This window comes from Carcharhinus amblyrhynchos, chromosome 23, assembly GCF_965287045.1.
Source record: "Carcharhinus amblyrhynchos chromosome 23, sCarAmb.v2.hapA, whole genome shotgun sequence".
In the NCBI taxonomy this organism is placed as follows: Eukaryota; Metazoa; Chordata; class Chondrichthyes; order Carcharhiniformes; family Carcharhinidae; genus Carcharhinus; species Carcharhinus amblyrhynchos.
This window is the reverse complement of record NC_137346.1, coordinates 40,140,161-40,156,639: the sequence shown is the minus strand read 5'-3', so window position 1 is coordinate 40,156,639 and position 16,479 is coordinate 40,140,161. Positions and strand designations below refer to the sequence as shown.

Sequence of the window (16,479 nt, the reverse complement as noted above, 5' to 3'; positions counted from 1 at the left end):
CCTCAGATGTTTGAAAAGATATTCTCCATTTTACAGTAACGTTCAAACATAGCAAGTTTAACAAGTTTTTTATTGTACCCCTGTAGGTATTGTCTTTGCAAAATATGGTCATTGGTGGAGAGAGCAGAGGAAGTTTTCCCTTGCAACAATGAGAAACTTTGGGCTCGGGAAGACATCTCTGGATTTGCGAATCATCGAGGAGGCCGGATTCTTAAACAAAGAGTTTGAAAGTGCGAAAGGTAAGGAAATGAACTTTACTCAGAGGGTAGTAAGGGCGTGGAATGTCCTGCCTGCAGCGGTTGTGGACTCGTCAACTCTAAGGCCGTTCAAATGGTCGTTGGATAGGCATATGGATAATATCGGAATAGTTTAGGTTAGAGGGTCATTAGATTGGTTCCACTGGTCGGTGCAACATCGAGGGCCGAAGGGCCTGTACTGCGCTGGAATGTTCTATGTTCTACACGTCAGATGCACTAACTAGCTGCTGTGGAGGTGAATTGATAGTTTAGGCAGATAGCAAAATGCAACAGGAATTTACAAGGTGAGACAAAGTTTCACGTCAGCTATAGATTTTGATTGGCAGGAACATTAATGATCTTGGAGCGGATCTCAGAATTGAACTGCTGAAGTTTCTGAGGCCCTGCTAAAAGTGCCAGTGACACTGACTCTAAACACCAATCTTCAGATGAATCATAGAATCCCGACAGTGTTGGGGTGGGGCCATTCGTCCCATCGAGTCTGCATTGACAACAATCCCACCTAGGCCCGATCCCCATAATCAGACATGGTTACCCCACTTGTCCCTCGAACCTACCCATCCCGGAAATGAAAGATCATGGATGTGTGTGCTGTCCGTGGTTACTCGAAGGGTGCCATTGATGAGATTGAGGGCATTGAAGGTATAGATGATGGAACAGTTCGGGTCAGTGCAGCAGAGGGCCTGCAGCAAGCTGAGAACTGAAGAGACAAGAGTGTTGGGAGTGTTGAAAATGAGTTTGTGAGAGAGGTGGGGAGAATGTTCCTGAGGAGCAGCTGGAGATTGTTGAGATTGTGGCAAAGCAGTGCAGTGTTCTCTCCCACAGAGAGCACTGGTCATTGTATATATTCAAGGTTGAGTGAATGGATTTTTGATCCACAAGGAAGTCGAGGGTTTTGGGGGCGGCAAGAAAGTGGAGTTATAGCCATAGATGGATGATGGAGCAGCTTATATGGCTGACTCTGCTTCCCATTTCTAATTCAGTATAGCTTTCATAAGAGAACTGGATAACCATCTCAAGGGAAACATTTACAGGGATATGGAGGAAAGGCAGGAAAGTGAAGCCAGGTGAGCTCCACTTACAAAGAGCTAGCATGATGGGGCCAAATGGCCTCCTTCTTTACTGTAACCCGTCGAGTGACTCTTTTCCCGAGAGTGACCCGGTGCGAATTGGTCCACGTGGAATAAGTGGAATCTGGTTTAGATGTTCTTGCCCTACAGTCACTATATTTAAGAGTTTCAGCATGTTTGTAAATGGGGAATCTTCATTCACAGTCTGTCATCACTTCTCCAGGTCTCCCTTTCGATCCACACTCAAATATTAACAACGCAACCTCCAATATTATCTGCTCATTTGCCTTTGGAGAACGTTTTGAATATCGAGATGAAAAGTTCCTTGAATTTCTTCATACAGTCGAGGAAAGCTTTGTCTTGGAAGGAGGACTTTGGGGTCAGGTAAGACAACATACCAGGAGGGAGTGGGATTTGAGCATCAGACTCAGTCTCATATGAAACAAAGCCAAGGTTGAGTCCCAGTATCAGGTGAGTCTAAAGAACATACGGGAATGACTTGAGAGTTCGGAGAAATACAAAGAACATTTTCGTTTCTGCCATCATAACTTGGCCAATGTGCTGCTTAATGGAATGGAAATAAGGTGATTTGATCTCTACCCTTTAAGAACATTGATGTGGGCAGGTGGGAGGTTGGGATTAATATTGAATGGTGAAGAAAATGGAGGGGAGGGAGGATGATGTACAATGGACAAAATCAATACCTTTTACTTTATGCTACCACAAGTCAAAATAAATCTTTGCATTGTATGTTTATAATGGGATGTTGCCAGATATTCCTATGAGGGCAGCACGGTAACACAGTGGTTAGCACTGCTGCTTCACAGCTCCAAGGACCTGAGTTCGATTCTCGGCTCGGGTCACTGCCTGCGTGGAGTTTGCACATTCTCCTCATGTATGCGTGGGTTTCCTCCGGATGCTCCGGTTTCCTCCCACAGTCCAAAGATGTGTGGGTTAGGTTGATTGGCCATGTTAAAATTGCCCCTTGGTGTACGAGGATCTTTAGGTTAGAGGGATTAGTGGGTAAAATATGTAGGGATTGGGGGGTAGGGCCTGGGTGGGATTGTATTCGGTGCAGACTCGATGGGCCGAAGGGCCTCTTTCTGCTCTGTAGGGTTCTATGGTTCTATTCAAAGTAAAGAGAACATCATTGTAATAGTGAACCGCAGCTGGATGATCATAACTACAATACAAAAACCATTTGCCAATCCAGATGAAGTGCTCCGGTTCACTCATACACATTTTGGCAACCTTGGAGTGGCAAGACTTTAAAGAGACAACCAGCAATTTTTCCTCATCTCCATTCAAAATGGTCTACCCCATATCCTGAGACACCATCTTCCGGCTGGAAAATCCCTCCCGCGGTCAATGGTCTGCCCCTTCATTTGCTACGGTTCCCATGGTGGGCAGGATGGTAAAATCCAGCGCCCCCCGCCACACACACACACACACACACACACACACACACACACACACACACTGTGTCTCCTGCCTTTAGATTTCCCAAACAGGGAAAACATCCTCCCTGCATCTCATTTGTCCAGCCGTTTTAGAATTTCATATGTTTCAATCAACTTTCCTCTCATTTGTTTTTTAATCTCTAGTGAATACAGTCAGACCAAGTATTCCACCGCACGCCTGACTTGTGCCTTGTGGATAGTGGACAGGCTTTTGAGTGTCAGAAATGAAGGCAGAGTTCCCGATCTCCACTGCAGTATTTAACTGGTCGATCCAGTTACATTCCTGGTCAATGGTCCATTCTCCTGTTGATGGTGGGGGATTCAGCAAAGGCAATGCCATTGAATGTCAAGGGCTAATGGTCAGGTTCTATCTTGTTGGAGAGAGCCATTGCTCCGTGATGCGAATGCCCCAAAATGTAGATATGCCAGTAAGTTGATATCTGAGCAACAAGTTGATATTTTGAGATACCAACAATGTATGCTTTTCACCAGAAAGAAAGGACAACTTGCATTTAAATAGTCAGATGATCAGGGGTTCAAATCTCACTTCAAAGAGTAGAGCAGATAATTTGACCTGACAGGCAGATAGGCACATGAGCGGGATGGAGATGGAGGGATATAGGAGACTGTTTTAAATAAGGATCAGGAGCCTTGGGACATCCCTGGGAATCAGTTGATTCCTATGGACCTTCCAACATATTTTCTGGCTCACTTGTTTTACTTTTGAACTTCTGGGGATTCCCTTGAATGTTTGCGTAAGGATGTGCATGGTATTGATGTTTTTCTTTTTTAATCCACAGGTGCTTTGGTCCGCCTTGTTGTCCAACAAGGGGCATACACGCGGTGGGTCGTGCGAGGGCTGCTCTTGGATGTTTCGAGAGTAGTCTGAATCGTGCTGGGACCAGAGTGCTGGCGAATCGAGTAAAGAGGACTGTAGACAGGGCTTTAAACTAATTAGGGGGGGGGAGGGTGCGAGGGTAGGTGATGTTAGGAGGTCTACAGTTAAGGATAGGGTACAGGTAAGGGAGGAGGCTGAGGATGTCCCAAGTGGTGGCGTTACGGCAAATAGGGTCCAGAAGAAGGCTGGGATGAAAGCGCTTTATCTGAATGCACGAAGCATTCGGAATAAAGTGGATGAGCCGGTGGCGCAGATCGACACAAATGGATACGATCTGGTGGCCATTACAGAGACGTGGCTGCAAGGTGACAGGGACTGGGAGATGAATGTACAGGGCTATCAAGTGTTTAGGAAGGATAGGCAGGAGGAAAGAGGGGGTGGCGTAGCTCTGCTGATTAAGGACAGCATCAAGGTGGTAGCAAGGGATGATATCGGAGCCAAAGAGCAGAAAGTGGAATCGTTGTGGGTGGAGATTAGGAACAGCAAAGGGAGGAAGACGCTGGTGGGTGTCGTCTATAGGCCCCCGAATAATGATCTGGAGGTGGGGCGGGCTGTTAACACGCAAATAAGTGCGGCGTGCAGGAATGGGACGGCAGTAGTTATGGGGGATTTCAATCTGCATATTGATTGGTCGACCCATGTTGGACGAGGTGGGCTCGAGGAGGAGTTCTTGGAATGCTGCCGGGATAATTTCCTTGAACAGTGTGTGTTGGAGCCGACGAGGGAGCGAGCTATCTTGGATCTGGTGCTATGTAATGAGGCGGGTAGAATTAGGGACCTTGAGGTGAAGGATCCTCTTGGAGAGAGTGATCATTGCATGGTGGAGTTTCTGTTGCAGATGGAGGAGGAGAAAGTGGGTTCCCGGACACGTGTCCTTTGTTTGAATAGAGGGGAGTATGGTAGGATGAGAGAAGAATTGGCGAATGTGGACTGGGGGAGCGCGTTGGAAGGTAGGTCTGCTGAGGAGCAGTGGAGGATCTTTAAGGAGATCTTTCTTGGTGCTCAGCAGAAATTTATTCCGATGGTTAAAAAGGACAGTAGGAAGAGAGGTAATAAGCCGTGGATAACGAAGGAGGTGAAGGAAAGTGTTAAATTAAAAGCGGAGGAATTTAGAGTAGCTAAGAGCAGTGGGCGAGAAGAGGATTGGGAAAGGTTTAAATGTCAACAAAGATTGACAAAAAAGTTGATAAAGGAGGGTAGAAGAAGCTATGAAGCTGGGCTAGCGCTTAATATAAAAAAGGATAGCAAGAGTTTTTATAAATATATAAAAAGGAAGAGGCTGGCTAGGGTGAACGTTGGTCCCTTAGCGGATGAGAAAGGGGACCTAGTGGTAGGGGATGGGGATATGGCTAAGGTCTTGAATAACTTTTTTGTTTCTGTCTTCACGGAGGAGGACGTGAATAATTTGCCGGGTGTTAGCGATGGAAAGGTGGTAGGACTGGAGGGTCTTAATGACATTACTGTTACTAGAGAGGTGGTGCGCGACAGACTGGAGGGGCTGATTGTGGACAAGTCCCCAGGACCGGATGGAATGCATCCGAGGGTTCTGAAAGAAATGGCGGAGGTGATAGTGGATGCCTTGGTGGTTATTTTCCAGACGTCGCTGGATTCCGGGGAAGTGCCGGAGGATTGGAAAACGGCTAATGTTACGCCGTTGTTTAAGAAGGGTGCCAGGCAAAAGGCGGGGAATTACAGGCCGGTTAGTTTAACGTCTGTGGTAGGTAAAATGTTAGAATCCGTCATTAAGGAGGAAATTGCGAGGCATCTTGAAGGGAATTGCTTGATAGGGCAGACGCAACACGGTTTCATTAAAGGGAAGTCGTGTCTGACAAATTTACTGGAGTTCTATGAGGATGTGTCTAGGGCGGTGGATAGAGGAGAGCCGGTGGATGTGGTCTTTCTGGATTTTCAGAAGGCGTTTGATAAGGTACCTCACAAGAGGTTACTGCAGAAGGTCAGAGGACATGGAGTTGGGGGTAGGGTGTTAGCGTGGATAGAGGATTGGTTGTCAAATAGGAGGCAGAGAGTGGGGGTCAATGGGTGCTATTCGGATTGGCGGTTGGTGACTAGTGGGGTGCCCCAGGGGTCGGTGCTGGGGCCTCAGCTATTTACCATTTATATAGATGATCTGGAGGAGGGAACCGAGTGTAGGGTGTCGAAATTTGCTGATGACACCAAGATTGGGGGAAAGGCAAATTGTGCGGAGGGTGTGGAGAGTCTGCAGAAGGATCTAGATAGGCTGGGCGAATGGGCCAGGAAATGGCAAATGGAATTTAATGTTGGCAAGTGTGAGGTGGTCCACTTTGGTAGGAAGAATGGTAGGAAGGACTATTACTTACGGGGCGAAAAACTGCAGCAGGCGACGGTGCAGAGGGACCTCGGGGTCCTTGTGCATGAGTCGCAAAAACCCAGCCTGCAGGTGCAGCAGGTGGTCAGGAAGGCGAATGGGATGCTGGCCTTCATAGCGAGGGGGATTGAATATAAAAGTAGGGAGGTCTTGCTGCAGCTGTATAGGGCATTGGTGAGGCCGCAGCTGGAGTACTGTGTGCAGTTTTGGGCGCCGCACCTGCGCAAGGATATTTTGGCCTTGGAGGGAGTGCAGAGGAGGTTTACTAGGCTGATACCGGAGTTGAGGGGGTTGAGCTATGAGGAGAGGCTGAATAAACTAGGCTTGTACTCGTTAGAGTTTAGAAGAATGAGGGGAGATCTCATTGAGACGTATAAGATGATGAATGGGATGGATAGGATAGAGGTGGAAAGACTCTTCCCGCTCAAAAAAGACAGTAGGACTAGGGGGCACAGCCTCAAGATAAAGGGGGGGCGGTTCAGAACGGAGTTGAGGAGGAACTTCTTCACTCAAAGGGTGGTGAATCTCTGGAATTCTCTGCCCGTTGAAGTGGTGGAGGCTGCCTCGCTAAATATTTTTAAGAAGCGGGTTGATGGGTTTTTGATAAGAGAGGGGATTAAGGGTTATGGGGAGAGGGCGGGAAAGTGGAACTGAGCCACGACAGATCAGCCATGATCTTATTGAATGGCGGGGCAGGCTCGAAGGGCCAGATGGCCTACTCCTGCTCCTATTTCTTATGTTCTTATGTTCTTATGTTCTTATAGTCTAGTGCTTCACATCATTAGTGTGTGCTTAAACTGGACCAGATGCTGGGCAACACAACAGCTCAGTGACTATCACTGTTTGCTGTGCAGATACATGGATTTGGGCCGGTGTCTGTGGGAGTTTGCGCATTCTCCCCGTGCTTGAGTGGGTTTTCTCCGGGTGCTCCGGTTTCCTCCCACACCCCAAAGATGTGCTCTTAGGCTGACTGGTGTAACAAATTGCCCCTAAATTAGTCTCCCCTCAATCTGGTTTCCAATGTGCAGTGCCATAAGCGTAGACAAAGGGTCACGGGTGGAGAGGGGACTCACAATGTTTGAAATGGCGGCGCGGGCTCGTTGGACCGAAGGGCCTGTTTCCCGTGCTGTGTTGTTCTTTGATAGTTGAAGTGCGGTACTGAGGGAGTGTTACAGGGCTGGAGGAGCTGTCAATAAATTGAAATATTAAACTGAAGAACACTTTCAGATCAAAGAAAAGGAAAATTGTCTTGGGTAACACGTTACTTCTCAACCAGTCACTAACCTAACAGCAGTTGGATCATGCTGTGTGAAAATTGACTGCTGCAGTTTCCACTTAACAACAATGACTACATTTCGAAGAATTTAATGTTTTGAGAAGCTGTAAGAAAATGCGATTTTTTTTTTCCTTCGGCTCCGTGGTAAACATAGTGGAGTAAATTTCTGTGCGTAAGGTTTACAGTTAAATTGGAGACGGGTTAGGAGAAATGAAATATCTTTCAGTTCGCACTCTGTGTTTGTTGCAGCTGGCGAACACGTTCCCCTGTATTTGCCACCTCCCAGGCCCACACAATAAAATCTTCAAAAACCAGCGGCTGATAATCCGCTTCGTGCAGGAAAAAATCACAGAGCATAAAAAATCCTGGAATCCAGATGAGCCCAAAGATTTCATTGATGCTTTCTTAACAGAACAGGAGAAGGTATGTGACAGAAATTGGAACGTATCACGGACAGTGTTGGCTGGAAAGAAGTAAACTACTGCAGATGCTGGAATCTGAAGTCCAGGAGAGAAAGTGCTGGAGAATCTCAGCGGGTCCGGCAACATCTGTAAGGAGAGAAAAGAGCTAACGTTTCGAGTCCAGATCAAAGGGTCATCTAGACTTGAAACATCAGCTCTTAAGTGTTATAGGGAGAAAGCGGGAAAGTGGAACTGATCCACTTCAGATCAGCCATGATCTTATTGAATGGCGGGGCAGGCTCGAAGGGCTAGATGGCCTACTCCCGCTCCTATTTCTTATGTTCTCTCCTTATGGAAGGCACCAAACCTGCTGAGATTTTCCAGCATTTTCTCTTTTGGCTTCAGTTCTGGGGTGGATGTGTTTCTTATCCATTCTTGGTAACACTGAGCCATAGGTGTTGATGCATAATTTTAACCATTCTTAAAGAATCATATCAGCACCAGGCACTTTGACAGATTTCCTGCCTCCCTCCGAGAAATATTTATCCCGATTCCGCTGACTGTCCGATTCCTGTCGGCCAGCGATCAAATCTGATGTGTTTCCTCCGCACTACAATAGGCAGCGCGGTAACCCATTGGGCCTCCAGAGGAGTATGTCAATACCCCTCGAATCAGATGGAGCCCAGAGGAATCTTGGCACACATTAGCAAAACACAGTGGAGCCACTGAATTAAAAGATCTAGCCTTGCCCGATGTGAGGGAGGGGAAGGTTCATTCCCTTCTGACAACCTCAAATCCACAATCCATTGGGACTGAAAATGTCAAGTCAAACAGCAAAGAAATATCCATTGACCCTGTTGACAGGAAAATCATTTCTCTTTCCCTGTGATAATTCCATTAGAATTGATTATTCTTCCTGATATTTGAATCCATGTGTTTCGTATTTAGATGAAGGACAATCCCAGGACAAGTTTTGTGGAATCCAATTTGATAGGGGTACTCGTGGATCTCATCTCTGCTGGTTCAGAGACCACCTCCACCACCCTACGCTGGTCCCTGCTCTTCATGATGCTACATCCTGATCTTCAGTGTAAGTATGACAACATGTCTCGTTGCCCAAATTAGTTGTCAGGACATAGAGACTCCATTACTCGACCTGGCGTTTATAGAATCCAGTGCCTTCCTTTTGAATCCAGTAGAAAACGCAGATTGTACATTCGCTGCAAAGTTGGGGGTGGGGTGAGGGGGTGCACCACACCGAGATAAATGCAGGGCCCTCCCATTGACTACATGAACTGCACAGACGCTGGAAGGTACCGGTGTTTGGCGTTTGATGCCAGAATTCTACTGCCCCGCCTACCACAGAATCAGAGCGGGCGAGGCACAGACAACGGAAATAATTTTTTCGTAATTTTCCAGTCTCAGGTTGAGCGAGGCTGTAAAATCAAGCCCCGAGTCTCTCTGGGTCAAAAGTCCTTGTTGGGGAGGATCATGAACCTTGCCCCTCTGACAAAATAAATCTTGTACGTTCTACAGTGCTATTCATAGTGCAGGGGCAGTGGGTTCATTCAGAGCTTTAGTTATCAGCCCATGTCTCAGTGCATTTTCAGTGTAATTCGATGTATTTTCTGTTGAGGTAAGTTCTTGTATTTGGATTTCTATCAGTTTCTTTCGAAGCTATTTGCTTAGACTTGTTGGCTGGAATTCTCCAGCCATTCTTGCAGTGGAGCGCCAGATTCTCTGTCCTTGCTCGCAGCAGGGGCGGGGTGTATGACATTGGAGAGGTCCGACTGTTTAATTTGACACATGGGAAACCAATGTTTGAACTTGTCACGCAGGGAAGCGTGGGAGATGCCTTCCACCTTCAAAACACACCTGTGCTGGATTTTGCATAGCTTGCAGTCTGGCACACTCGTAATCAAAACGATCTTCGATTTACCAATCTGCTACCTTCTGATTAACGGAAAAGATTTTGTGAAAAACAAATCTGGAGAAGACTTCAGGCCAATGTTTACCCATCAACCAATAGCCCTAAAGCAGATTTTCAAATCATCCATCGCAATGCTATTTGTGGGATATTATTGAGCACACATTGGTTGCTTGCACTTTCTACATTACACTTCAAAGGTGATTTTCAAAATATTTTGTTCTTTTGTTCCTGTAGCTAAAGTCCATGAAGAGATTGACAGAGTAGTTGGGAAGGAGAGAAAGCCAACGCCGGGAGACCGTGAGGAAATGCCGTACACTAATGCTGTTATCCATGAAACCCAACGCTTAGGGAATATTGCTCCAATTTCACTCCCTCATCAAACATTCAGGGATACAGAGGTTATGGGATACTCAATCCCTAAGGTACGAGTCTGGAATTAATCTCGAACATGTAGCTTCTTCTTCTACCCGGTTAACCTGTCCCCCCTCTGAAAGCACAACTTCTCCCCAGTTGGAATTGTTACTTCTCAATTTTGATGGTTTGTGCTGATAATAGGAAAGATGGAGATTTGGACTTGGCTTAAAGAGCTGAGCATCTCTGAACAAAGAACAAAGAACAACCCAGCACGGGAAACAGGCCCTTCGGCCCAACAAGCCCGCGCTGCCGCATCACCCTACACCTATTCTACCCTGCGTGTCTACGAATGGAACCCCTGACTTAGCCAGATTCAGGGGAGAATAGTGTCAATTTGGTAAAACCAATCAGCCTAGGAGCACATCTTTGGGGTGTGGGAGGAAACCGGAGCGCCCGGAGGAAACCCACGCATCCACAGGGAGAATGCACAAACTCCCACAGACACAGGCCCAAATCCATGTATCTGCACAGCCAGCAGTGCTAGTCACCGAGCTGTTGCGGCGCCCGTCTACCGGTCCAGGATCAAGCACACACACCGACACGAAGTACTAGGCCACTCCCGGAACCTCCAGGAGCAGCCCACGCACGACCCACCGTGTGCATGCCCCTCGTTTGACAACGAGGTGGACCTCCACCTGCGGAGTGAAAAGACAAAAACGTTAATCACAAGCCTGCCTTTCCGGTGTCTCCCGAGGTTCTAACCCTTATTCAATAACCCCTACCATAACCCTCCATCCTCGTTTCACTCATGTGTCTATCTAACTGAACCTTAAACGAGTCCAACGTTCCCGCCTCCACCACCCCACTCGGTAGCGCGTTCCATACCCCGACTACTCTCTGCGTAAAGAACCTTCCTCTCATATCCAAATTATACCTCTCCCCCCTCACCCTTAGATCATGTCCTCTTGTATTCGTAACCAATCTAGGGAGCAGTCTCTCACTATTGACCCTGTCTATTCCCTTCAGTATCTTATATACCTCAGTATCTTATATACCTGAAAGCAGATACCTTTGAGGGAATGAATATAGAATCATAGAACAGCAGGAGCTTAGTATCCTAAGCAAGATCAACATGGGGAGTCTCACTACTTAGCCTTTCCTAAAAGGCTTGCAAATGTTTTCTGGTCAGATGTTGATCTGATATCCTTTTGAGGGCAGTGATTGAACCTTCCTCCAGCCGTCTCACAGGCAGTCCCTAATCATTCAGATTCATTGCATTGCAAACAAGTCTTCATGTCGGCAATGGTTCTTTTGCCAAACACTGACTGGGGATTAAGATCTTTAACCCAGAAGATTACATATCCTGCTCCGAATTCAAGTATCGCTGTGACAGTCAGTTACAAATATATTCTTGGCTAATGCGTCTCATTATTTAAACACCTTTTCAGGGAACAATAATCATTCCAAATCTTACCTCCGTCATGTTCGATGAGAAGGTTTGGTCGACTCCACATCAGTTTAATCCAGGTCACTTCCTCGATGCCAAGGGGAGGTTTGTGAAGCCGGAATCCTTCATCCCATTCTCCGCAGGTAATGCAGGATTTGAGGAATCATTAACTATACTGGAATATACAACTGTGGGTTAATAATGAATATCCAGCCACATCTCTGTGTAGCGTACAGGTTCTTAGTCACTTTCTCGCCTTCAAAGAGAATTCCAGAGACTACAATCTAAAGTAATGTCAGCTCTCAAAACTCCAAGTGTTAGTTTCTAAAGAGTGAATTTTATATTGATTGTGTAGAAGGAAGTAATATAACATCCTCTGAGGAGTGAAAGTTTGGAATTGATTCAGTGAGGGTTTTGATGCTGGGGGATGCTGCCAGAGTGAATTAAATATTTAAGACTGCGAGGCAGCTTGTTGCTGTTCAATCGGTATGACGCCACAGTCACATTCGGGCATTTCTCCTGCGCTCTCTAACCACTCTCTTCTCCTGCGCTCTCTAACCACTCTCTTCTCCTGCGCTCTGTAACCACTCTCTTCTCCTGCGCTCTCTAACCACTCTCTTCTCCTGCGCTCTGTAACCACTCTCTTCTCCTGCGCTCTCTAACTACTCTCTTCTCCTGCGCTCTCTAACCACTCTCTTCTCCTGCGCTCTCTAACTACTCTCTTCTCCTGCGCTCTCTAACCACTCTCTTCTCCTGCGCTCTCTAACTACTCTCTTCTCCTGCGCTCTCTAACCACTCTCTTCTCCTGCGCTCTCTAACTACTGTCTCCTCCTGCACTCTCTAACCACTCTCTTCTCCTGCGCTCTCTAACTACTCTCTTCTCCTGCACTCTCTAACCACTCTCTTCTCCTGCGCTCTCTAACCACTCTCTTCTCCTGCGCTCTCTAACTACTGTCTCCTCCTGCACTCTCTAACCACTCTCTTCTCCTGCGCTCTGTAACCACTCTCTTCTCCTGCGCTCTGTAACCACTCTCTTCTCCTGCACTCTCTAACCACTCTCTTCTCCTGCGCTCTCTAACCACTCTCTTCTCCTGCGCTCTCTAACTACTGTCTCCTCCTGCACTCTCTAACCACTCTCTTCTCCTGCGCTCTCTAACCACTCTCTTCTCCTGCGCTCTCTAACCACTCTCTTCTCCTGCGCTCTCTAACCACTCTCTTCTCCTGCGCTCTCTAACCACTCTCTTCTCCTGCGCTCTCTAACCACTCTCTTCTCCTGTGCTCTCTAACTACTGTCTCCTCCTGCACTCTCTAACCACTCTCTTCTCCTGTGCTCTCTAACTACTGTCTCCTCCTGCACTCTCTAACCACTCTCTCCTCCTGCGCTCTGTAACCACTCTCTTCTCCTGCGCTCTCTAACCACTCTCTTCTCCTGCGCTCTCTAACCACTCTCTTCTCCTGCGCTCTCTAACCACTCTCTTCTCCTGTGCTCTCTAACTACTGTCTCCTCCTGCACTCTCTAACCACTCTCTTCTCCTGCGCTCTCTAACCACTCTCTTCTCCTGCACTCTCTAACTACTGTCTTCTCCTGTGCTCTCTAACTACTGTCTCCTCCTGCACTCTCTAACCACTCTCTGCTCCTGCACTCTCTAACCATTCTCTTCTCCTGCGCTCTCTAACTACTCTCTTCTCCTGCGCTCTCTAACTACTGTCTTCTCCTGCGCTCTCTAACCACTCTCTTCTCCTGCACTCTCTAACCATTCTCTTCTCCTGCGCTCTCTAACTACTCTCTTCTCCTGCGTTCTCTAACTACTCTCTTCTCCTGCGCTCTCTAACTCCTCTCTTCTCCTGCGCTCTCTAACTACTGTCTTCTCCTGCGCTCTCTAACTACTCTCTTCTGCGGTCTCGAACTACTCACTTCACCTGCGCTCTCTAACTACTGTCTTCTCTTGCACTCTCTAACTTCTCTCCTCCTGCGCTCTCTAACTTCTTTCTTCTCCTGCACTCTCTAACCACTCACTTCTCCTGTGGTCTCTAACTACTCACTTCTCCTGTGCTCTCTAACTATTCTCTTCTCCTGCGCTCTCTAACTACTTTCTTCTCCTGCGCTCTCTAACTACTCTCTTCTCCTGTGCTCTCTAAGCACTCTCTCTCTTCACTCGGTAGGGCGTCGTGTGTGCCTGGGGGAGCAGCTGGCAAAGACCGAACTCTTCCTGTTCTTCACGTCCTTGCTCCAACATTTCACATTCCACCTCCCGGAAAATGAACCAAAACCAAAGTACGTGGAAGCCAAATACGGAATTACCCTGAGTCCACCTCCTTATCGACTGTGTGCTAAACTCAGATAAGGTGTGCTCAGGAGTGGGGAAGTGATACACCTTCAGATTGAAACTGATCTCTTCACTAAATTGTTATTCTCTCCTCTTGTGTATGAAATTCGAACAGAGATATCTCGTTACGGAGTGAACATGCCTGGTATGTAAATGGAGCACATTTGCTTCTGAGGTTTACATTCTGCTCCAGCCGAGACCATCAGCCAAAGAGATATCATTCGAGTCTCTTCCTGTTAATGTCCTGTGCTATTATCACCAGAACGTGCTGAAATCCCAATGAACAAGAATTCTCAGCCCAAGTTGTACAGATATTCTGTACTGATTAGTTGCTATGCAACAATGGGGATAAATTCCCCTTTAGCCATAGTGAAATATGAACATTAGTGAATCACAAACCTGTTTTACTTCCCGTTGATGTTGGGCAACTGATTTGCAATCACTTGTTTTTGTCCTAAAACCAAATTCCATCTTCACTCCACTGAACAGCTGCCCATGTCTGTTCGAATAATCACCATTTCTTCTCCGTCACTCTGTCAAAGTGCTCATTAATTTACAGATTTAAACTTGCACTAACTGATGGAATAAATTGTTTAGCTAGTAATGTGAAAAAATGTTGAAATCAACAAGGAATGTGAAATCTCAAGCCAATACAGAAGGAATCATATGATGTTGTAGGCGCCTGTCCTGTGCCCAGTTCGCAGTCGTATCCAGTGTTGGCCAAGGCTCCTTGGGTGGTTCTGTTGCCTGTAAACCAACGTTCAAATCCCATTCCGGTGATCTCATAGAATCTAGAATCCCTACAGTGCAGAAGGTGGCTACTGGGCCCACTGAGATGCACCAACCACAATCTCACCCAGACCCTATCCCCATAGCCCCATGCATTTACCATAGCTAGTGCCCCTGGCACTAAGGGGCAATTTAGCATGGCCAATCCACCTAACCTGCACATTAGCTCGTTGGGCAGCACAATGGCACAGTGGTTGGCACTGCTGCCTCACAGCGCCAAGGACCTGGGTTTGATTCCTGGCTTGGGTCACTGTCTGTGTGGAATCAGCACATTCTCCCCGTGTCTGTGTGGGTTTCCTCCGGGTGATTCTGTTTCCTCCCACAGTCCAAAGCCGTGCGGGTTAGGTGGCCTGTGCAGTCTGAGAGAGTGCGTAGGGTACTGTCAAAAGTTGTATTTTTTGGGTAAAAGGTTAAAACCACCCTCACCTATTAGATGTAAAAGATCTGTAGCATTATTTGAAGAAAAGCCTCAAATGCTGTGTTTGATGCTTATCCCTGAAACAACACCAGTAAAACAGATATTCTTGTCATGATGGCATTGCACTGGAGCACAGTGGTTAGCGCTGCTGCCTTGCACCACAGGGACATGGGTTCGATTCCTGGCTTGGGTCACTCAGTGTGGAGTCTGTATGTTCTCCCCGTGTCTGCTCCGGTTTCCTCCGGCTGCTCCGGTTTCCTCCCACAGTCCAAAAGACATGCTGGTTAGGTGCATTGGCTGTGCTAAATTCTCCCTCAGTGTACCCGAACAGGCGCTGGAGTGTGGCAACTTGGGGATTTTCACAGTAACTTCACTGCAGTGCTACTTCTGACACTAATAAATAAACTTAAAATGTATTGCTGTTCGCGGGGATTCGGCTATGGATAAATTAACTTTCCTACACTACAACAGTTCCTTTGAAACTATTTTGTTGTTGCTTGTGAAGTGTTTTGGGATAACCTGGCTTTGTGAAAAGGGCTCTTGAAATGCAAGTTTTTGTTTTGTTTTGTGTGGCTATTGAGCGATTGTGTGTTACACTGCTCGATCACTCTCAAATGATTTGCTGTTCAAGACTATTGAAGATATGAATGTGCAAGAAGCTGTCATTTGTAAGTTGCAACAGGATGTGTGCTCGATTGGAGAATAGCTTTGCGCGGTGGGCAATGTAATGTGTGAGAATGTGGGTCATTGATAATTTGGCAGCAGGTTGACAGACAGAACTTTACGGTGCATCGGGCAATGAGCGGAATTTTACGATGCCACCGAGGTGGAGGTGGGGGCATCATGAAGTGCTGTCAGCCGTTCAAAAGTCCCATGATTTCGGAGAGACCCGAAAATCCGCCGGCGTGAGATTCCAACGGCCGAAATCTTCCGTCCCCATTCGTGGCTGGGATTTTCCAGTTCCGCCGAAAGCGAGTGGAGTTGTGACCGGAACACCAGATTTTCCATTGTCGCTCGCGATCGGTCCTGCCGCAGACTAGAATTTCCATCTTTTTTCCTGATGCAAGCTAATGAACGTGGAAAATGTATCTGGCCAATTGTTGAGGGTTATAGGCCAGGTATTTGCCATCCAGCCCTGCATCTTAACTCTCATCTCATTTTCCTTTCTCAGGAGCAGGCCAATAGCTTGAATCTGGAATCAATGGAAAGGTGGGGGGGGGGGGGGGGGGGGGGGAGGTGAGGAAAGGGCCCCCCACTACAGGCACTATCACTTGTTATCAGCACCATGTTAGGAAGATGCACCTTGGGCAGGTTAGACAGTGAAACAAAATAGAAGGATTCAGGGAACACAGGAGCAGGTTACTGTAGTAAAGAAGAAGAGGACTTGGAGACCCTTTGGGTGCTGAAGGGGACAGGAATGTGGTACGCAGCACCAGCTCTTTTAAAAAAAAAATGGTTTTCGTGCAGGGAAAGTTATGGGAGTCTTTAAACTATTATTATAATCC

At 47.1% G+C, this 16,479-nt stretch overlaps 1 protein-coding gene across 2 annotated transcripts in view; it reads left to right on the top strand.

Annotated features, from left to right (window-relative positions):
• LOC145357237 (cytochrome P450 2J6-like) overlaps nucleotides 1-16,199 on the top strand; it is a 30,344-nt gene extending 14,145 nt beyond the window's left edge. For both annotated transcript variants that reach the window (XM_080210400.1, XM_080210401.1), the window contains exons 3-9: nucleotides 87-239; nucleotides 1,551-1,711; nucleotides 7,558-7,731; nucleotides 8,658-8,799; nucleotides 9,874-10,061; nucleotides 11,442-11,583; nucleotides 13,604-16,199. In XM_080210400.1, the coding sequence (XP_080066526.1) occupies nucleotides 87-239; nucleotides 1,551-1,711; nucleotides 7,558-7,731; nucleotides 8,658-8,799; nucleotides 9,874-10,061; nucleotides 11,442-11,583; nucleotides 13,604-13,785 (1,142 nt within the window). In that variant the 3' untranslated portion in view covers nucleotides 13,786-16,199. The remainder of the gene's footprint in view (nucleotides 1-86; nucleotides 240-1,550; nucleotides 1,712-7,557; nucleotides 7,732-8,657; nucleotides 8,800-9,873; nucleotides 10,062-11,441; nucleotides 11,584-13,603) is intronic.
• Nucleotides 16,200-16,479: the final 280 nt, after the last annotated feature.